Genomic DNA, 22574 nt, shown 5'->3' with positions numbered 1-22574 from the left:
ATGTCTACAATGACACAATTGAGCTTGTCAAAGGACGCCATGGTCAGGCTAAGGTTGGTCATTTTGATTCTGGATAAATTCTACACTTTATGACCAGATATACTTTTCTCACTTGATATATTTGCTGGTTTTTTTACAGGTTAACGGGAACTTTGCATTCACTCCATTCTCCCTTAGCAATGGCACCGTGCAGGTTTATGAGTCAGGTTTTTCTGTGTTTGTCAGCACTGACTTTGGTTTAGTGGTGTCTTATGACACAATTCATCATGTTCAGATCAGCTTGCCCTACACTTACCAGAATGGTACATGCGGTCTTTGTGGAAACTTCAATGGCATTCGTAGAGATGACTTTCAAACTCGTGACGGTGAGGTTGTGAGCTCTGATGTGGTTTTTGCTAACAGCTGGCAAGCATCTGGGGATGATGAGCCTGGCTGTGGGCCACAGTGCGGAGGTCTGGACTGTGCTGTTTGCACTGTAGAAGAGACAGCATTGTACAGCAACACTGACCACTGTGGTATCCTCAGCAGTAGTTCTGGACCTTTCACGGCTTGCCATCAGCAACTTCCTCCACAGTCCTTTGTGGACAGTTGTGTGTATGATCTGTGTGTAGGAGGAGGGTACCGACCTATTCTCTGTCAAGCCCTAAGTGTGTATGCAAGTCAGTGTCAACAAAGTGGTATTCGGCTACCAAGTTGGAGGACACCTGGCTTTTGTGGTATGTTAATCACTTTTTTTTTTTTTTTGCATTATTTCAAAATATTATTGTATTAAAATTCCACCGATGTAAATATCGATGTTGTTCTCTTATGCCTAGAAATCCCATGTCCAGCCAACAGCCACTTTGAGTCTGAAGGCACAGGATGTCCACCTACCTGTGTTAATCCCAACTCTACCCATAACTGCCCTCTACCTCCCCAGGAAAGCTGCATCTGTGATTCAGGCTACATCCTCAGTGGTGGGGTCTGCGTCCCTCATGCTGAGTGTGGCTGCAGCTTTGAGGGCCGTTACTACCGCTCTGGACAAACTGTAATACTAGACGGAGACTGTGGGAGACGTTGTAGCTGCAGTTATGGCTCCATGACTTGCCACTCTCATGGTTGTGGCCCACTTGAATCATGCAGGGTGGAGGATGGAGAAAGAGGATGCAGACCAAATAGCTATGAAACATGCTGGATCAGAGGCCCAGGGTCATATCAGACATTTGATGGACTGACATACCAATATCCTGGGGCGTGTCGATTGACACTTGCCAAAGTTATGGGACTGTCCAGTCACCCACACTTCATGGTGACAGCAGAAAAAGTGCCAAGAGGCCAGCATGGTTTTGCACGAATTCTGCATTTTGAAGCAGAGGGGATACACGTATCTATTGAGATGGCAAGGAACAGTAAAGTGAAGGTAAGTGAATGGAACACTTACTTAAAATTATGTTCTTCCTTTAATATTTATTTATGTGTACACGGACACAATACTGTTTAAGTCTTGTTAACTGCAAAAAACTGGATGATCCTGCAGGTTAACGGTCAGCTGATCAGGCTACCTTTCAGCACTACATCCAACCGAATCCAGATCTTCCACAGCAGCATTTACAGTGTCATCATTCGCACCTCCTTTGGTGTAACTGTGCAGACAGTCTGGCCTCACTTTGTCCGTGTCACTGCTCCTGGTGTCTACAATGGTTCACTGGGTGGACTCTGTGGTAATTACAATGGTCATCCACATGATGACTTCAATACACCCAACGGTGTCCTGATCAACAGTTCTCAGGACTTTGGAGACAGTTGGCGAGATGGCTCTCTGGCTGCTCACTGCGTGGAAAGCATGAACCAAAATTCTACAACTAATTACAATTCTACTGAGTACTGTGGCATTCTCAGCTCACCAGATGGGCCATTTGTACCCTGTTGGTCTGTGGTTGACCCGAGCCAGCAGGTGGATGTATGTGTGGAGATCATGGGGGGCTCTAACAATCCAGCATCAACTCTGTGTGGTGTCCTACGAGATTATGCACTAATGTGTCAACAGAAGGGTGTTGCCTTAGGACAATGGAGAAATGCAACTGGCTGTGGTAAGCATTCAACTGTTTTTGAATTAATTCTAGCCATGATCTCCAAATGTTTAAAAATGCTTTTTTATGTTAACCTGTTTGTTTTTCTCCAGCACTAACCTGCCCATCAAACAGCCATTATGAACTCTGTGGAACCTCTTGTCCTTCTGCTTGCCCCAGCCTTTCTTTCCCCTTCACCTGTGATACTGTGTGCCAGGAGGGCTGTCAGTGTAACAGTGGTTTTATCCTCAATGGTGACCAGTGCGTTCCACCAACATCTTGTGGATGCTATCATCAAGGACGCTATCACCAAGGTGGTGAGCAGTTCTGGGATGGTGAAGAATGTCAGAGCTTGTGTACCTGTAACGGCACTACAGGGAACGTCCACTGTACTCCCAACTCCTGTGGGCCCCAGGAGTCCTGCCGTGTGGTGGAGGGCGAGTTTGGCTGCCATCCCAACCTTCATGGCACCTGCTCTGCCTCTGGAGACCCTCACTACATCACCTTTGATCGTAAGGCCTATGACTTCCAAGGAACCTGCCGCTATGTTCTGGTGACCCTCTGTAATGCCACTGATGAGCTCAATCAGTTTTCCGTGGAAGCTAAGAATGAGGCATTGAATGGGCTTCCACTTTCAATAGTAGCTGAAGTTTTTGTGAATGTCTGGGGCTACAACGTGCATATGTCAAGGGACAGAAGAGGTTTGGTACAAGTAAGTAGTTAGTGATAGTTCTCATTCGATGATTGTTATGAACAATTTCAGGTGTATGAAGTAAATGGCAGCTACATATATTTTAGGGATATTTTTACTGCTGTGAATGAAAAAAATAACAATTAAAAAGTAGAAAAACTACCCACTGATTTTCTTTGCATATCTCTTCTAGGTGAATGGAGTAACTAGAAATTTACCTATTGTCTTGAATGAAGGTAATGTGTCTATCTATGCAACAGGATCTCGTATACTTGTCAGCACTAATTTTGGCTTGAGTGTTACCTATAATGGATATAGTGCAGTGTTTATCTCCGTACCACCAAATTACAGGTACAATTCCCACCCATCAAAGCTGAAGTAATTTTTGTTTGACATGCTTTAAAAAACAGGATAATCCCAGCTATATAAATAATTTATTTACTAATAATTTATCCTTATGAAACTAACACAAGGACTATTGCTAACTGTTGTCATCAACAGAGAAAAAATATGTGGACTTTGTGGAAATTTCAATGGAAATCCAAATGATGACTTTCACACACCATCTGGAACGATAGTCACATCTCCAGATGAGTTTGGGAGAGCCTGGAAGGTGCCAGGCAACTACACGTGCAATGATGGCTGTGGCTCCTCCTGTCCACAGTGTGCCAATGAACAGCCTGCTAGAGATCAGTGTGAGGTGATACAGGCAGCTGATGGGCCCTTCAGTTTCTGCCACGAGGAGGTGGACCCGGCGCCATATTTCAACGACTGCGTGTTTGATGTATGTTTGTCAGGAAATCAAGGCCACGATCTCTTGTGCAGTGCCATTGAATCATATGTCAGTGCCTGTCAGTCTGCTAATGTTCGAATCTATCCTTGGAGAGAGAACACCACCTGCAGTGAGTCAACATGTCATTATATTTTATTTATATCTAAATGTACAAGAAATTTGCTAACCACTTCAGAAATAAAAAGTCCAACAATTTTACAATACTCACTGTATCCACACTGTATTACATTAAAAGTGGTATGTCTGACTAGTGCCATTTGTCACGTTTCTCACTTATTAAGCACTGGACTGTCCAGCCAACAGCCATTATGAGCTGTGCGGTACTGACTGTGGCCACACCTGTTCCAGTCACATTGATGAAACCTGTGAGCAGTTCTGCTCTGAGGGATGTTTCTGTGATGAAGGCTTCATCAAGAGTGGGACCAGGTGTGTCCCAGTGGAAAGCTGTGGCTGCCAGTATGATGGATTCTACTATGATGTAAGACATATTAAAGTCAATAGTAAATACTCTTTGAAGTAATTCCCTTCAAATCAGCAGAATCAGCAGACTTGCCCTTCTTACATTTAGAAAGCTTCGTGAAGTGTTTTGGACTGTGACAAAGCTTAAAATTCAGAAATATATATTAAAGAAACAACAGAGTCTATTATAGCTCAGTAATAATGTGGTAATATTGAGGTAACAAGGTAGAAACAGGAAGATAAAAACAAGATATATAGCAAATAATTGCCACTTCATTTCCAGAGTAATAACCAAGTGATCTAGTGAGTACTATTACATTTAAATCTATGTAATAACAGACCATAAATTATAAGTGATAATATGGATACAAATGTATGTACATGAGCTTAAAAAACCCAATTAGTAATAGTATAGTCACATTTACTAACAATTAAACACATTTTTATATATACTAACCTCATAATAATAGGGTAACAAGATACTAATATGATTTTAAGTTTTAATGTTTTGGGATACCATTACCATATTGCCATAATGCTGGAATGAATCCTGCCTCATTCACCAACATTCTTTTTTGTTTGACAACAGTATCACCGTAAATATTATGTTTAAATCTGATATCTTACCTGGAATCAATGTTGGTTTCTGTTCAATAACCAAGAAACAAGGCTACAAAATGCAAACTGACATTACCTGGAAACATGTGGTAGTTTAGGTCTAATAACCAGGAATCAGGGCTGCAACATGGAAAAAATGTTAGTTCCATGTTAATAACCGAATAAAATCCAAACCAAATGAAAAATTTCAGGAAGCATGATGAATACCTGGAAATGTGGTAGTTTCTATGAAATAGCAAATAATAGGGGTTGCAAAATGCAAAACTACAGTTTATAGTTTCATATAACTGAAATCTTAGGATCACAAAAAAAGGTCTTCATTTGCTATCATATATTCAGCATAGCTATTATGACTGTTTTATATTACACCACTAAAAAGAAAATAATTAATATGTAGCTATACAAGCAGAATGATGCTCTAACTCTTTAAACTGCAGAATTTTGGGGGGGAAAAAATCTGTCCCTAAATAAATGAATGCATTAAAACAATCAGTTGAAGATTATACAGCTACATCAGAACAGAACAATTTCTTGAAATTGTGGCATTTAGCATCTGTCCTTTCTGTGGGAGAAAGATCAACAGATATGAGTAGTTGCTCTGTCACAATATTTAGTACATTAATAGTTGCAGTTTGCAGTGATCTAGCAATTACTGCACTAAATCACCTACAATTAATGAAAACAAAATCCTTCAAAATGGTATTTTAAGAACTGTATTTGTTGTATCAATTTGGCTATGATTTGGTGTGGTGTGGTTCACAGGCTGGCGAGTCCTTCTGGACAGATGGTTGCTCCCAGAGATGTGAATGTCACGCTCCAAATGACCTGCGATGTTCTGCCTCGTCGTGCACTCCTGAACAGCAGTGCTCCATCAGAGATGGCCAGCTGGGCTGTTACAATGCTACCACCTGCACAGTATCTTTCAAAGGTATCGTGTACATTTTCCCTGCTATGCAGATGATCTCCAGCTCTGTCAATGAAACCATGAGACTAAACTGTAGGAATGTCTTAAAGACATAAAGACATGGATGATCTTTAATTTTCTGCTTCAAATTCAGATAAAGATAAGATTATTGTACTCAGCTATAAAACTCTTACAAACATGATGTCTAACCAGATGCACACTCGGACTGGGATTACCGTGGCCTCCAGTAACACTAAGAGAAATGTTTGCATTGTTTTTGACCAGGTTGTGTCCTTCAGTGCTCATATTAAACAAATAATTAGAATGGCTTTCTTGCATTTTAATTAGAAAAATCCTATTTGAGAGTGACGCCAAAAAATTAGTTCATGCATTCATTACTTAACCCTTTAAAGCCGGTCGGAGCGGGCACGCTCTGTGTTGCATAACTATCTTTAAATCCTGGTAGCATTGCAACCACATAAGCTAGCACAATAATTTTTTTTGCATATGAAACCGGAGGAGTTGTACTTACATCTTATGCCACCAGCTTGTCCTAAGTCACAGTTTCCTTCCACATATAGCTTTGCAAAAACTGCATAAAAAGCACTTGCAGCAACAAAAACATAATATTCCAGAAACACGCTTTGCTGATTCGATCAGCTGTTTGTAACACTTCCTACATCCATCAGCGTGAACTATCGCATGTCCGCCATGTCCTGCCCAAAACCGGAAGTGATGTCATTTTCCGGAAATGTAGTTTTTTACCATCAGGGCCTTATGAGCCTATACTGGTGTTTTTAAAAGTTATGTTTGACTCTATGACTTTCTGTGTCGTTTCTGGGATGCTTAGGACTCATATTGCACTGCTGGAAATAGTTTATTTTGATGCATATGCTGTTTTTTTTGCAAATTTGCACTATAATATTTATTTTCGTTTTTCCTGCAGTATATAAAAATTGGTGTATTTCAAAAATAAAACTATAAAGACACTCAAAATAAATTTCCTGTGGTGGGAAACTATTTTGTGCAACTTTTTTGTATTTAAAGTTTTGAGGGATAAGCCTCTTAAATTTCTCTAACTAGAAATATATGTTAAAAAAACAAAAACGATTTATTTTTTGTAGTTTATTGCACTTTTTTGCAATTTATGTAATTACTATGCACTTAATGCAGACATATTATTAAAATTTGGGCTATAATGGTTGTATTGATGTATATCAAATTGAAATGCTCCCAAAAATGGCACTACAGCATGTAAAAATATAAAGTAAGCTCTGGCAGACTTGGTTCTATGGTAGGTCTTAAAGGGTTAAAGTCTGGCCTACTGTGATTCGTTATTATCCAACACGTTCTCACTCTCAAAGTGTAACATTTTATGCTAGGTGACAAATTGTCAACATATTATGTTTTTGGACACCCAACACGTTCCTAAATGACGAGATCGGAAAAATGAGGGAATATGAGAACCGTTTGGTCTCAATCTACAAATGTTTGCTCTTTTTCTCAACATCGCTTGGGAAAACACTATTTCATGCCATTAAAGTACTGGTTAAGATTAGGAATAACGTTATGGTTAGGGTTAGGAATAAGGTTAGGTTTAGGGCTGGAATACAGGGCTGGAACCTCTATTACCGCAGGACCGTCATTCCACTTGATTTCATCCATAACCCGGCGCGTACCATAAGAACGCGGAAGGTCACCTTTCGCGTTCCTCAGGAACGCCATGGGACGTGACAAAACGTCGGGATGTTACGCCTCGGGAGTGAGAACGGTCTGTATTATCAGATTTTCCCAAAAACTCACTGAAAAGCATTGAGTTGATCCAAAATGCTGCAGTACGGACAGGGACTAAAAAGAAAGAACATATTTCTCCTATCCTAGCTTCCCTTCTTTTGCTCCCTGTTAAAGCCAGATTCAAATGTAAAATTATTTTCCTCATATAGGTCTTGAACAATCAGGCCTCATCTTATCTTAATGAAATCATAGTGCCGTATCCTCCCAACAGAGCACATCTCAGACTGCTGTTAGGCATTGTTGGATTGTTGCAGTGGTCTCTCTGTTATTTGAGGGTCTTTAGTTTACAATATAAAGTGCCTTGAGGCAATTCCTGCTGTTATTTGACAGTACATGAAAAAAATGTAAGGTTTGAAAGTTTTTTCCTAAAGCTTTATGAATGTAAATGTCTGGACATTTAACACAAGGCATAAGGGACATTTCCTTTTATTCTTTTTAAGGTGAATTAGTGCAGCTGGGTGCTTCATTCTGGAGTGACAGGACCTGTGCACAGAAGTGCACATGTACCTCAACAGGCTTGCAGTGCCGCAATGAGCCGTGCTCCTTTTCACAGATCTGCAAGCCAGCTTCCTTCCAGTTCTCCTGTCAGACAGTGCCAAGAGGAACCTGCACCATAAGCGGTGATCCCCATTACTACACCTTTGATGACACAGTGTTTCACTTTCAAGGCACTTGCACGTATGTTCTCTCTGAGCAATGTAATAGTGGACGGCCCTACTACAGAGTAGAAGGCAAAAATGAGCACAGAGACAGTACTCAAGTCTCTTGGACACGACTGGTGAAAGTGCATGTCTACAATGACACAATTGAGCTTGTCAAAGGACGCCATGGTCAGGCTAAGGTTGGTCATTTTGATTCTGGATAAATTCTACACTTTATGACCAGATATACTTTTCTCACTTGATATATTTGCTGGTTTTTTTACAGGTTAACGGGAACTTTGCATTCACTCCATTCTCCCTTAGCAATGGCACCGTGCAGGTTTATGAGTCAGGTTTTTCTGTGTTTGTCAGCACTGACTTTGGTTTAGTGGTGTCTTATGACACAATTCATCATGTTCAGATCAGCTTGCCCTACACTTACCAGAATGGTACATGCGGTCTTTGTGGAAACTTCAATGGCATTCGTAGAGATGACTTTCAAACTCGTGACGGTGAGGTTGTGAGCTCTGATGTGGTTTTTGCTAACAGCTGGCAAGCATCTGGGGATGATGAGCCTGGCTGTGGGCCACAGTGCGGAGGTCTGGACTGTGCTGTTTGCACTGTAGAAGAGACAGCATTGTACAGCAACACTGACCACTGTGGTATCCTCAGCAGTAGTTCTGGACCTTTCACGGCTTGCCATCAGCAACTTCCTCCACAGTCCTTTGTGGACAGTTGTGTGTATGATCTGTGTGTAGGAGGAGGGTACCGACCTATTCTCTGTCAAGCCCTAAGTGTGTATGCAAGTCAGTGTCAACAAAGTGGTATTCGGCTACCAAGTTGGAGGACACCTGGCTTTTGTGGTATGTTAATCACTTTTTTTTTTTTTTTGCATTATTTCAAAATATTATTGTATTAAAATTCCACCGATGTAAATATCGATGTTGTTCTCTTATGCCTAGAAATCCCATGTCCAGCCAACAGCCACTTTGAGTCTGAAGGCACAGGATGTCCACCTACCTGTGTTAATCCCAACTCTACCCATAACTGCCCTCTACCTCCCCAGGAAAGCTGCATCTGTGATTCAGGCTACATCCTCAGTGGTGGGGTCTGCGTCCCTCATGCTGAGTGTGGCTGCAGCTTTGAGGGCCGTTACTACCGCTCTGGACAAACTGTAATACTAGACGGAGACTGTGGGAGACGTTGTAGCTGCAGTTATGGCTCCATGACTTGCCACTCTCATGGTTGTGGCCCACTTGAATCATGCAGGGTGGAGGATGGAGAAAGAGGATGCAGACCAAATAGCTATGAAACATGCTGGATCAGAGGCCCAGGGTCATATCAGACATTTGATGGACTGACATACCAATATCCTGGGGCGTGTCGATTGACACTTGCCAAAGTTATGGGACTGTCCAGTCACCCACACTTCATGGTGACAGCAGAAAAAGTGCCAAGAGGCCAGCATGGTTTTGCACGAATTCTGCATTTTGAAGCAGAGGGGATACACGTATCTATTGAGATGGCAAGGAACAGTAAAGTGAAGGTAAGTGAATGGAACACTTACTTAAAATTATGTTCTTCCTTTAATATTTATTTATGTGTACACGGACACAATACTGTTTAAGTCTTGTTAACTGCAAAAAACTGGATGATCCTGCAGGTTAACGGTCAGCTGATCAGGCTACCTTTCAGCACTACATCCAACCGAATCCAGATCTTCCACAGCAGCATTTACAGTGTCATCATTCGCACCTCCTTTGGTGTAACTGTGCAGACAGTCTGGCCTCACTTTGTCCGTGTCACTGCTCCTGGTGTCTACAATGGTTCACTGGGTGGACTCTGTGGTAATTACAATGGTCATCCACATGATGACTTCAATACACCCAACGGTGTCCTGATCAACAGTTCTCAGGACTTTGGAGACAGTTGGCGAGATGGCTCTCTGGCTGCTCACTGCGTGGAAAGCATGAACCAAAATTCTACAACTAATTACAATTCTACTGAGTACTGTGGCATTCTCAGCTCACCAGATGGGCCATTTGTACCCTGTTGGTCTGTGGTTGACCCGAGCCAGCAGGTGGATGTATGTGTGGAGATCATGGGGGGCTCTAACAATCCAGCATCAACTCTGTGTGGTGTCCTACGAGATTATGCACTAATGTGTCAACAGAAGGGTGTTGCCTTAGGACAATGGAGAAATGCAACTGGCTGTGGTAAGCATTCAACTGTTTTTGAATTAATTCTAGCCATGATCTCCAAATGTTTAAAAATGCTTTTTTATGTTAACCTGTTTGTTTTTCTCCAGCACTAACCTGCCCATCAAACAGCCATTATGAACTCTGTGGAACCTCTTGTCCTTCTGCTTGCCCCAGCCTTTCTTTCCCCTTCACCTGTGATACTGTGTGCCAGGAGGGCTGTCAGTGTAACAGTGGTTTTATCCTCAATGGTGACCAGTGCGTTCCACCAACATCTTGTGGATGCTATCATCAAGGACGCTATCACCAAGGTGGTGAGCAGTTCTGGGATGGTGAAGAATGTCAGAGCTTGTGTACCTGTAACGGCACTACAGGGAACGTCCACTGTACTCCCAACTCCTGTGGGCCCCAGGAGTCCTGCCGTGTGGTGGAGGGCGAGTTTGGCTGCCATCCCAACCTTCATGGCACCTGCTCTGCCTCTGGAGACCCTCACTACATCACCTTTGATCGTAAGGCCTATGACTTCCAAGGAACCTGCCGCTATGTTCTGGTGACCCTCTGTAATGCCACTGATGAGCTCAATCAGTTTTCCGTGGAAGCTAAGAATGAGGCATTGAATGGGCTTCCACTTTCAATAGTAGCTGAAGTTTTTGTGAATGTCTGGGGCTACGACGTGCATATGTCAAGGGACAGAAGAGGTTTGGTACAAGTAAGTAGTTAGTGATAGTTCTCATTCGATGATTGTTATGAACAATTTCAGGTGTATGAAGTAAATGGCAGCTACATATATTTTAGGGATATTTTTACTGCTGTGAATGAAAAAAATAACAATTAAAAAGTAGAAAAACTACCCACTGATTTTCTTTGCATATCTCTTCTAGGTGAATGGAGTAACTAGAAATTTACCTATTGTCTTGAATGAAGGTAATGTGTCTATCTATGCAACAGGATCTCGTATACTTGTCAGCACTAATTTTGGCTTGAGTGTTACCTATAATGGATATAGTGCAGTGTTTATCTCCGTACCACCAAATTACAGGTACAATTCCCACCCATCAAAGCTGAAGTAATTTTTGTTTGACATGCTTTAAAAAACAGGATAATCCCAGCTATATAAATAATTTATTTACTAATAATTTATCCTTATGAAACTAACACAAGGACTATTGCTAACTGTTGTCATCAACAGAGAAAAAATATGTGGACTTTGTGGAAATTTCAATGGAAATCCAAATGATGACTTTCACACACCATCTGGAACGATAGTCACATCTCCAGATGAGTTTGGGAGAGCCTGGAAGGTGCCAGGCAACTACACGTGCAATGATGGCTGTGGCTCCTCCTGTCCACAGTGTGCCAATGAACAGCCTGCTAGAGATCAGTGTGAGGTGATACAGGCAGCTGATGGGCCCTTCAGTTTCTGCCACGAAGAGGTGGACCCGGCGCCATATTTCAACGACTGCGTGTTTGATGTATGTTTGTCAGGAAATCAAGGCCACGATCTCTTGTGCAGTGCCATTGAATCATATGTCAGTGCCTGTCAGTCTGCTAATGTTCGAATCTATCCTTGGAGAGAGAACACCACCTGCAGTGAGTCAACATGTCATTATATTTTATTTATATCTAAATGTACAAGAAATTTGCTAACCACTTCAGAAATAAAAAGTCCAACAATTTTACAATACTCACTGTATCCACACTGTATTACATTAAAAGTGGTATGTCTGACTAGTGCCATTTGTCACGTTTCTCACTTATTAAGCACTGGACTGTCCAGCCAACAGCCATTATGAGCTGTGCGGTACTGACTGTGGCCACACCTGTTCCAGTCACATTGATGAAACCTGTGAGCAGTTCTGCTCTGAGGGATGTTTCTGTGATGAAGGCTTCATCAAGAGTGGGACCAGGTGTGTCCCAGTGGAAAGCTGTGGCTGCCAGTATGACGGATTCTACTATGATGTAAGACATATTAAAGTCAATAGTAAATACTCTTTGAAGTAATTCCCTTCAAATCAGCAGAATCAGCAGACTTGCCCTTCTTACATTTAGAAAGCTTCGTGAAGTGTTTTGGACTGTGACAAAGCTTAAAATTCAGAAATATATATTAAAGAAACAACAGAGTCTATTATAGCTCAGTAATAATGTGGTAATATTGAGGTAACAAGGTAGAAACAGGAAGATAAAAACAAGATATATAGCAAATAATTGCCACTTCATTTCCAGAGTAATAACCAAGTGATCTAGTGAGTACTATTACATTTAAATCTATGTAATAACAGACCATAAATTATAAGTGATAATATGGATACAAATGTATGTACATGAGCTTAAAAAACCCAATTAGTAATAGTATAGTCACATTTACTAACAATTAAACACATTTTTATATATACTAACCTCATAATAATAGGGTAACAAGATACTAATATGATTTTAAGTTTTAATGTTTTGGGATACCATTACCATATTGCCATAATGCTGGAATGAATCCTGCCTCATTCACCAACATTCTTTTTTGTTTGACAACAGTATCACCGTAAATATTATGTTTAAATCTGATATCTTACCTGGAATCAATGTTGGTTTCTGTTCAATAACCAAGAAACAAGGCTACAAAATGCAAACTGACATTACCTGGAAACATGTGGTAGTTTAGGTCTAATAACCAGGAATCAGGGCTGCAACATGGAAAAAATGTTAGTTCCATGTTAATAACCGAATAAAATCCAAACCAAATGAAAAATTTCAGGAAGCATGATGAATACCTGGAAATGTGGTAGTTTCTATGAAATAGCAAATAATAGGGGTTGCAAAATGCAAAACTACAGTTTATAGTTTCATATAACTGAAATCTTAGGATCACAAAAAAAGGTCTTCATTTGCTATCATATATTCAGCATAGCTATTATGACTGTTTTATATTACACCACTAAAAAGAAAATAATTAATATGTAGCTATACAAGCAGAATGATGCTCTAACTCTTTAAACTGCAGAATTTTGGGGGGGAAAAAATCTGTCCCTAAATAAATGAATGCATTAAAACAATCAGTTGAAGATTATACAGCTACATCAGAACAGAACAATTTCTTGAAATTGTGGCATTTAGCATCTGTCCTTTCTGTGGGAGAAAGATCAACAGATATGAGTAGTTGCTCTGTCACAATATTTAGTACATTAATAGTTGCAGTTTGCAGTGATCTAGCAATTACTGCACTAAATCACCTACAATTAATGAAAACAAAATCCTTCAAAATGGTATTTTAAGAACTGTATTTGTTGTATCAATTTGGCTATGATTTGGTGTGGTGTGGTTCACAGGCTGGCGAGTCCTTCTGGACAGATGGTTGCTCCCAGAGATGTGAATGTCACGCTCCAAATGACCTGCGATGTTCTGCCTCGTCGTGCACTCCTGAACAGCAGTGCTCCATCAGAGATGGCCAGCTGGGCTGTTACAATGCTACCACCTGCACAGTATCTTTCAAAGGTATCGTGTACATTTTCCCTGCTATGCAGATGATCTCCAGCTCTGTCAATGAAACCATGAGACTAAACTGTAGGAATGTCTTAAAGACATAAAGACATGGATGATCTTTAATTTTCTGCTTCAAATTCAGATAAAGATAAGATTATTGTACTCAGCTATAAAACTCTTACAAACATGATGTCTAACCAGATGCACACTCGGACTGGGATTACCGTGGCCTCCAGTAACACTAAGAGAAATGTTTGCATTGTTTTTGACCAGGTTGTGTCCTTCAGTGCTCATATTAAACAAATAATTAGAATGGCTTTCTTGCATTTTAATTAGAAAAATCCTATTTGAGAGTGACGCCAAAAAATTAGTTCATGCATTCATTACTTAACCCTTTAAAGCCGGTCGGAGCGGGCACGCTCTGTGTTGCATAACTATCTTTAAATCCTGGTAGCATTGCAACCACATAAGCTAGCACAATAATTTTTTTTGCATATGAAACCGGAGGAGTTGTACTTACATCTTATGCCACCAGCTTGTCCTAAGTCACAGTTTCCTTCCACATATAGCTTTGCAAAAACTGCATAAAAAGCACTTGCAGCAACAAAAACATAATATTCCAGAAACACGCTTTGCTGATTCGATCAGCTGTTTGTAACACTTCCTACATCCATCAGCGTGAACTATCGCATGTCCGCCATGTCCTGCCCAAAACCGGAAGTGATGTCATTTTCCGGAAATGTAGTTTTTTACCATCAGGGCCTTATGAGCCTATACTGGTGTTTTTAAAAGTTATGTTTGACTCTATGACTTTCTGTGTCGTTTCTGGGATGCTTAGGACTCATATTGCACTGCTGGAAATAGTTTATTTTGATGCATATGCTGTTTTTTTTGCAAATTTGCACTATAATATTTATTTTCGTTTTTCCTGCAGTATATAAAAATTGGTGTATTTCAAAAATAAAACTATAAAGACACTCAAAATAAATTTCCTGTGGTGGGAAACTATTTTGTGCAACTTTTTTGTATTTAAAGTTTTGAGGGATAAGCCTCTTAAATTTCTCTAACTAGAAATATATGTTAAAAAAACAAAAACGATTTATTTTTTGTAGTTTATTGCACTTTTTTGCAATTTATGTAATTACTATGCACTTAATGCAGACATATTATTAAAATTTGGGCTATAATGGTTGTATTGATGTATATCAAATTGAAATGCTCCCAAAAATGGCACTACAGCATGTAAAAATATAAAGTAAGCTCTGGCAGACTTGGTTCTATGGTAGGTCTTAAAGGGTTAAAGTCTGGCCTACTGTGATTCGTTATTATCCAACACGTTCTCACTCTCAAAGTGTAACATTTTATGCTAGGTGACAAATTGTCAACATATTATGTTTTTGGACACCCAACACGTTCCTAAATGACGAGATCGGAAAAATGAGGGAATATGAGAACCGTTTGGTCTCAATCTACAAATGTTTGCTCTTTTTCTCAACATCGCTTGGGAAAACACTATTTCATGCCATTAAAGTACTGGTTAAGATTAGGAATAACGTTATGGTTAGGGTTAGGAATAAGGTTAGGTTTAGGGCTGGAATACAGGGCTGGAACCTCTATTACCGCAGGACCGTCATTCCACTTGATTTCATCCATAACCCGGCGCGTACCATAAGAACGCGGAAGGTCACCTTTCGCGTTCCTCAGGAACGCCATGGGACGTGACAAAACGTCGGGATGTTACGCCTCGGGAGTGAGAACGGTCTGTATTATCAGATTTTCCCAAAAACTCACTGAAAAGCATTGAGTTGATCCAAAATGCTGCAGTACGGACAGGGACTAAAAAGAAAGAACATATTTCTCCTATCCTAGCTTCCCTTCTTTTGCTCCCTGTTAAAGCCAGATTCAAATGTAAAATTATTTTCCTCATATAGGTCTTGAACAATCAGGCCTCATCTTATCTTAATGAAATCATAGTGCCGTATCCTCCCAACAGAGCACATCTCAGACTGCTGTTAGGCATTGTTGGATTGTTGCAGTGGTCTCTCTGTTATTTGAGGGTCTTTAGTTTACAATATAAAGTGCCTTGAGGCAATTCCTGCTGTTATTTGACAGTACATGAAAAAAATGTAAGGTTTGAAAGTTTTTTCCTAAAGCTTTATGAATGTAAATGTCTGGACATTTAACACAAGGCATAAGGGACATTTCCTTTTATTCTTTTTAAGGTGAATTAGTGCAGCTGGGTGCTTCATTCTGGAGTGACAGGACCTGTGCACAGAAGTGCACATGTACCTCAACAGGCTTGCAGTGCCGCAATGAGCCGTGCTCCTTTTCACAGATCTGCAAGCCAGCTTCCTTCCAGTTCTCCTGTCAGACAGTGCCAAGAGGAACCTGCACCATAAGCGGTGATCCCCATTACTACACCTTTGATGACACAGTGTTTCACTTTCAAGGCACTTGCACGTATGTTCTCTCTGAGCAATGTAATAGTGGACGGCCCTACTACAGAGTAGAAGGCAAAAATGAGCACAGAGACAGTACTCAAGTCTCTTGGACACGACTGGTGAAAGTGCATGTCTACAATGACACAATTGAGCTTGTCAAAGGACGCCATGGTCAGGCTAAGGTTGGTCATTTTGATTCTGGATAAATTCTACACTTTATGACCAGATATACTTTTCTCACTTGATATATTTGCTGGTTTTTTTACAGGTTAACGGGAACTTTGCATTCACTCCATTCTCCCTTAGCAATGGCACCGTGCAGGTTTATGAGTCAGGTTTTTCTGTGTTTGTCAGCACTGACTTTGGTTTAGTGGTGTCTTATGACACAATTCATCATGTTCAGATCAGCTTGCCCTACACTTACCAGAATGGTACATGCGGTCTTTGTGGAAACTTCAATGGCATTCGTAGAGATGACTTTCAAACTCGTGACGGTGAGGTTGTGAGCTCTGATGTGGTTTTTGCTAACAGCTGGCAAGCATCTGGGGATGATGAGCCTGGCTGTGGGCCACAGTGCGGAGGTCTGGACTGTGCTGTTTGCACTGTAGAAGAGACAGCATTGTACAGCAACACTGACCACTGTGGTATCCTCAGCAGTAGTTCTGGACCTTTCACGGCTTGCCATCAGCAACTTCCTCCACAGTCCTTTGTGGACAGTTGTGTGTATGATCTGTGTGTAGGAGGAGGGTACCGACCTATTCTCTGTCAAGCCCTAAGTGTGTATGCAAGTCAGTGTCAACAAAGTGGTATTCGGCTACCAAGTTGGAGGACACCTGGCTTTTGTGGTATGTTAATCACTTTTTTTTTTTTTTTGCATTATTTCAAAATATTATTGTATTAAAATTCCACCGATGTAAATATCGATGTTGTTCTCTTATGCCTAGAAATCCCATGTCCAGCCAACAGCCACTTTGAGTCTGAAGGCACAGGATGTCCACCTACCTGTGTTAATCCCAACTCTACCCATAACTGCCCTCTACCTCCCCAGGAAAGCTGCATCTGTGATTCAGGCTACATCCTCAGTGGTGGGGTCTGCGTCCCTCATGCTGAGTGTGGCTGCAGCTTTGAGGGCCGTTACTACCGCTCTGGACAAACTGTAATACTAGACGGAGACTGTGGGAGACGTTGTAGCTGCAGTTATGGCTCCATGACTTGCCACTCTCATGGTTGTGGCCCACTTGAATCATGCAGGGTGGAGGATGGAGAAAGAGGATGCAGACCAAATAGCTATGAAACATGCTGGATCAGAGGCCCAGGGTCATATCAGACATTTGATGGACTGACATACCAATATCCTGGGGCGTGTCGATTGACACTTGCCAAAGTTATGGGACTGTCCAGTCACCCACACTTCATGGTGACAGCAGAAAAAGTGCCAAGAGGCCAGCATGGTTTTGCACGAATTCTGCATTTTGAAGCAGAGGGGATACACGTATCTATTGAGATGGCAAGGAACAGTAAAGTGAAGGTAAGTGAATGGAACACTTACTTAAAATTATGTTCTTCCTTTAATATTTATTTATGTGTACACGGACACAATACTGTTTAAGTCTTGTTAACTGCAAAAAACTGGATGATCCTGCAGGTTAACGGTCAGCTGATCAGGCTACCTTTCAGCACTACATCCAACCGAATCCAGATCTTCCACAGCAGCATTTACAGTGTCATCATTCGCACCTCCTTTGGTGTAACTGTGCAGACAGTCTGGCCTCACTTTGTCCGTGTCACTGCTCCTGGTGTCTACAATGGTTCACTGGGTGGACTCTGTGGTAATTACAATGGTCATCCACATGATGACTTCAATACACCCAACGGTGTCCTGATCAACAGTTCTCAGGACTTTGGAGACAGTTGGCGAGATGGCTCTCTGGCTGCTCACTGCGTGGAAAGCATGAACCAAAATTCTACAACTAATTACAATTCTACTGAGTACTGTGGCATTCTCAGCTCACCAGATGGGCCATTTGTACCCTGTTGGTCTGTGGTTGACCCGAGCCAGCAGGTGGATGTATGTGTGGAGATCATGGGGGGCTCTAACAATCCAGCATCAACTCTGTGTGGTGTCCTACGAGATTATGCACTAATGTGTCAACAGAAGGGTGTTGCCTTAGGACAATGGAGAAATGCAACTGGCTGTGGTAAGCATTCAACTGTTTTTGAATTAATTCTAGCCATGATCTCCAAATGTTTAAAAATGCTTTTTTATGTTAACCTGTTTGTTTTTCTCCAGCACTAACCTGCCCATCAAACAGCCATTATGAACTCTGTGGAACCTCTTGTCCTTCTGCTTGCCCCAGCCTTTCTTTCCCCTTCACCTGTGATACTGTGTGCCAGGAGGGCTGTCAGTGTAACAGTGGTTTTATCCTCAATGGTGACCAGTGCGTTCCACCAACATCTTGTGGATGCTATCATCAAGGACGCTATCACCAAGGTGGTGAGCAGTTCTGGGATGGTGAAGAATGTCAGAGCTTGTGTACCTGTAACGGCACTACAGGGAACGTCCACTGTACTCCCAACTCCTGTGGGCCCCAGGAGTCCTGCCGTGTGGTGGAGGGCGAGTTTGGCTGCCATCCCAACCTTCATGGCACCTGCTCTGCCTCTGGAGACCCTCACTACATCACCTTTGATCGTAAGGCCTATGACTTCCAAGGAACCTGCCGCTATGTTCTGGTGACCCTCTGTAATGCCACTGATGAGCTCAATCAGTTTTCCGTGGAAGCTAAGAATGAGGCATTGAATGGGCTTCCACTTTCAATAGTAGCTGAAGTTTTTGTGAATGTCTGGGGCTACAACGTGCATATGTCAAGGGACAGAAGAGGTTTGGTACAAGTAAGTAGTTAGTGATAGTTCTCATTCGATGATTGTTATGAACAATTTCAGGTGTATGAAGTAAATGGCAGCTACATATATTTTAGGGATATTTTTACTGCTGTGAATGAAAAAAATAACAATTAAAAAGTAGAAAAACTACCCACTGATTTTCTTTGCATATCTCTTCTAGGTGAATGGAGTAACTAGAAATTTACCTATTGTCTTGAATGAAGGTAATGTGTCTATCTATGCAACAGGATCTCGTATACTTGTCAGCACTAATTTTGGCTTGAGTGTTACCTATAATGGATATAGTGCAGTGTTTATCTCCGTACCACCAAATTACAGGTACAATTCCCACCCATCAAAGCTGAAGTAATTTTTGTTTGACATGCTTTAAAAAACAGGATAATCCCAGCTATATAAATAATTTATTTACTAATAATTTATCCTTATGAAACTAACACAAGGACTATTGCTAACTGTTGTCATCAACAGAGAAAAAATATGTGGACTTTGTGGAAATTTCAATGGAAATCCAAATGATGACTTTCACACACCATCTGGAACGATAGTCACATCTCCAGATGAGTTTGGGAGAGCCTGGAAGGTGCCAGGCAACTACACGTGCAATGATGGCTGTGGCTCCTCCTGTCCACAGTGTGCCAATGAACAGCCTGCTAGAGATCAGTGTGAGGTGATACAGGCAGCTGATGGGCCCTTCAGTTTCTGCCACGAGGAGGTGGACCCGGCGCCATATTTCAACGACTGCGTGTTTGATGTATGTTTGTCAGGAAATCAAGGCCACGATCTCTTGTGCAGTGCCATTGAATCATATGTCAGTGCCTGTCAGTCTGCTAATGTTCGAATCTATCCTTGGAGAGAGAACACCACCTGCAGTGAGTCAACATGTCATTATATTTTATTTATATCTAAATGTACAAGAAATTTGCTAACCACTTCAGAAATAAAAAGTCCAACAATTTTACAATACTCACTGTATCCACACTGTATTACATTAAAAGTGGTATGTCTGACTAGTGCCATTTGTCACGTTTCTCACTTATTAAGCACTGGACTGTCCAGCCAACAGCCATTATGAGCTGTGCGGTACTGACTGTGGCCACACCTGTTCCAGTCACATTGATGAAACCTGTGAGCAGTTCTGCTCTGAGGGATGTTTCTGTGATGAAGGCTTCATCAAGAGTGGGACCAGGTGTGTCCCAGTGGAAAGCTGTGGCTGCCAGTATGATGGATTCTACTATGATGTAAGACATATTAAAGTCAATAGTAAATACTCTTTGAAGTAATTCCCTTCAAATCAGCAGAATCAGCAGACTTGCCCTTCTTACATTTAGAAAGCTTCGTGAAGTGTTTTGGACTGTGACAAAGCTTAAAATTCAGAAATATATATTAAAGAAACAACAGAGTCTATTATAGCTCAGTAATAATGTGGTAATATTGAGGTAACAAGGTAGAAACAGGAAGATAAAAACAAGATATATAGCAAATAATTGCCACTTCATTTCCAGAGTAATAACCAAGTGATCTAGTGAGTACTATTACATTTAAATCTATGTAATAACAGACCATAAATTATAAGTGATAATATGGATACAAATGTATGTACATGAGCTTAAAAAACCCAATTAGTAATAGTATAGTCACATTTACTAACAATTAAACACATTTTTATATATACTAACCTCATAATAATAGGGTAACAAGATACTAATATGATTTTAAGTTTTAATGTTTTGGGATACCATTACCATATTGCCATAATGCTGGAATGAATCCTGCCTCATTCACCAACATTCTTTTTTGTTTGACAACAGTATCACCGTAAATATTATGTTTAAATCTGATATCTTACCTGGAATCAATGTTGGTTTCTGTTCAATAACCAAGAAACAAGGCTACAAAATGCAAACTGACATTACCTGGAAACATGTGGTAGTTTAGGTCTAATAACCAGGAATCAGGGCTGCAACATGGAAAAAATGTTAGTTCCATGTTAATAACCGAATAAAATCCAAACCAAATGAAAAATTTCAGGAAGCATGATGAATACCTGGAAATGTGGTAGTTTCTATGAAATAGCAAATAATAGGGGTTGCAAAATGCAAAACTACAGTTTATAGTTTCATATAACTGAAATCTTAGGATCACAAAAAAAGGTCTTCATTTGCTATCATATATTCAGCATAGCTATTATGACTGTTTTATATTACACCACTAAAAAGAAAATAATTAATATGTAGCTATACAAGCAGAATGATGCTCTAACTCTTTAAACTGCAGAATTTTGGGGGGGAAAAAATCTGTCCCTAAATAAATGAATGCATTAAAACAATCAGTTGAAGATTATACAGCTACATCAGAACAGAACAATTTCTTGAAATTGTGGCATTTAGCATCTGTCCTTTCTGTGGGAGAAAGATCAACAGATATGAGTAGTTGCTCTGTCACAATATTTAGTACATTAATAGTTGCAGTTTGCAGTGATCTAGCAATTACTGCACTAAATCACCTACAATTAATGAAAACAAAATCCTTCAAAATGGTATTTTAAGAACTGTATTTGTTGTATCAATTTGGCTATGATTTGGTGTGGTGTGGTTCACAGGCTGGCGAGTCCTTCTGGACAGATGGTTGCTCCCAGAGATGTGAATGTCACGCTCCAAATGACCTGCGATGTTCTGCCTCGTCGTGCACTCCTGAACAGCAGTGCTCCATCAGAGATGGCCAGCTGGGCTGTTACAATGCTACCACCTGCACAGTATCTTTCAAAGGTATCGTGTACATTTTCCCTGCTATGCAGATGATCTCCAGCTCTGTCAATGAAACCATGAGACTAAACTGTAGGAATGTCTTAAAGACATAAAGACATGGATGATCTTTAATTTTCTGCTTCAAATTCAGATAAAGATAAGATTATTGTACTCAGCTATAAAACTCTTACAAACATGATGTCTAACCAGATGCACACTCGGACTGGGATTACCGTGGCCTCCAGTAACACTAAGAGAAATGTTTGCATTGTTTTTGACCAGGTTGTGTCCTTCAGTGCTCATATTAAACAAATAATTAGAATGGCTTTCTTGCATTTTAATTAGAAAAATCCTATTTGAGAGTGACGCCAAAAAATTAGTTCATGCATTCATTACTTAACCCTTTAAAGCCGGTCGGAGCGGGCACGCTCTGTGTTGCATAACTATCTTTAAATCCTGGTAGCATTGCAACCACATAAGCTAGCACAATAATTTTTTTTGCATATGAAACCGGAGGAGTTGTACTTACATCTTATGCCACCAGCTTGTCCTAAGTCACAGTTTCCTTCCACATATAGCTTTGCAAAAACTGCATAAAAAGCACTTGCAGCAACAAAAACATAATATTCCAGAAACACGCTTTGCTGATTCGATCAGCTGTTTGTAACACTTCCTACATCCATCAGCGTGAACTATCGCATGTCCGCCATGTCCTGCCCAAAACCGGAAGTGATGTCATTTTCCGGAAATGTAGTTTTTTACCATCAGGGCCTTATGAGCCTATACTGGTGTTTTTAAAAGTTATGTTTGACTCTATGACTTTCTGTGTCGTTTCTGGGATGCTTAGGACTCATATTGCACTGCTGGA

The 22574-nt window shown here is 40.7% G+C and overlaps 3 protein-coding genes across 3 annotated transcripts in view; all 3 read left to right on the top strand.

Moving 5' to 3' along the window:
- The window catches only part of LOC309713164 (IgGFc-binding protein-like), a gene marked incomplete at both ends in the record, with an annotated part of 6746 nt that extends 1117 nt beyond the window's left edge, over positions 1-5629 (top strand). The window contains 7 exons of the mRNA XM_082544565.1: positions 69-716; positions 816-1399; positions 1517-2069; positions 2162-2760; positions 3404-3641; positions 3814-4010; positions 5372-5629. Coding sequence (XP_082400691.1) covers positions 69-716; positions 816-1399; positions 1517-2069; positions 2162-2760; positions 3404-3641; positions 3814-4010; positions 5372-5629 — 3077 coding nt within the window. The remainder of the gene's footprint in view (positions 1-68; positions 717-815; positions 1400-1516; positions 2070-2161; positions 2761-3403; positions 3642-3813; positions 4011-5371) is intronic.
- Positions 5630-7259: 1630 nt separating this feature from the next.
- On the top strand, positions 7260-16026 carry LOC309713163 (alpha-tectorin-like; the record flags this gene model as incomplete). Its single annotated transcript, XM_082544564.1, has 11 exons — positions 7260-7284; positions 7748-8148; positions 8235-8811; positions 8911-9494; positions 9612-10164; positions 10257-10855; positions 11028-11185; positions 11336-11736; positions 11909-12105; positions 13467-13632; positions 15956-16026. 11 exons carry the CDS (start codon positions 7260-7262, stop codon positions 16024-16026), a joined length of 3732 nt encoding a protein of 1243 aa, XP_082400690.1.
- A 231-nt stretch (positions 16027-16257) lies between these two features.
- LOC309713162 (IgGFc-binding protein-like) lies at positions 16258-21819 on the top strand (the record flags this gene model as incomplete). Its single annotated transcript, XM_082544563.1, has 7 exons — positions 16258-16906; positions 17006-17589; positions 17707-18259; positions 18352-18950; positions 19594-19831; positions 20004-20200; positions 21562-21819. Coding segments are annotated over 7 exons (3078 nt in total), but the record flags the coding sequence as incomplete, so codon positions are not given.
- Positions 21820-22574: the final 755 nt, after the last annotated feature.

This window comes from Aulonocara stuartgranti (assembly GCF_965226115.1).
Source record: "Aulonocara stuartgranti genome assembly, chromosome: 8".
NCBI lineage: Eukaryota > Metazoa > Chordata > Actinopteri > Cichliformes > Cichlidae > Aulonocara > Aulonocara stuartgranti.
Note: the sequence above shows the minus strand (reverse complement) of the source record. Positions and strands in the feature narration are given on the sequence as shown.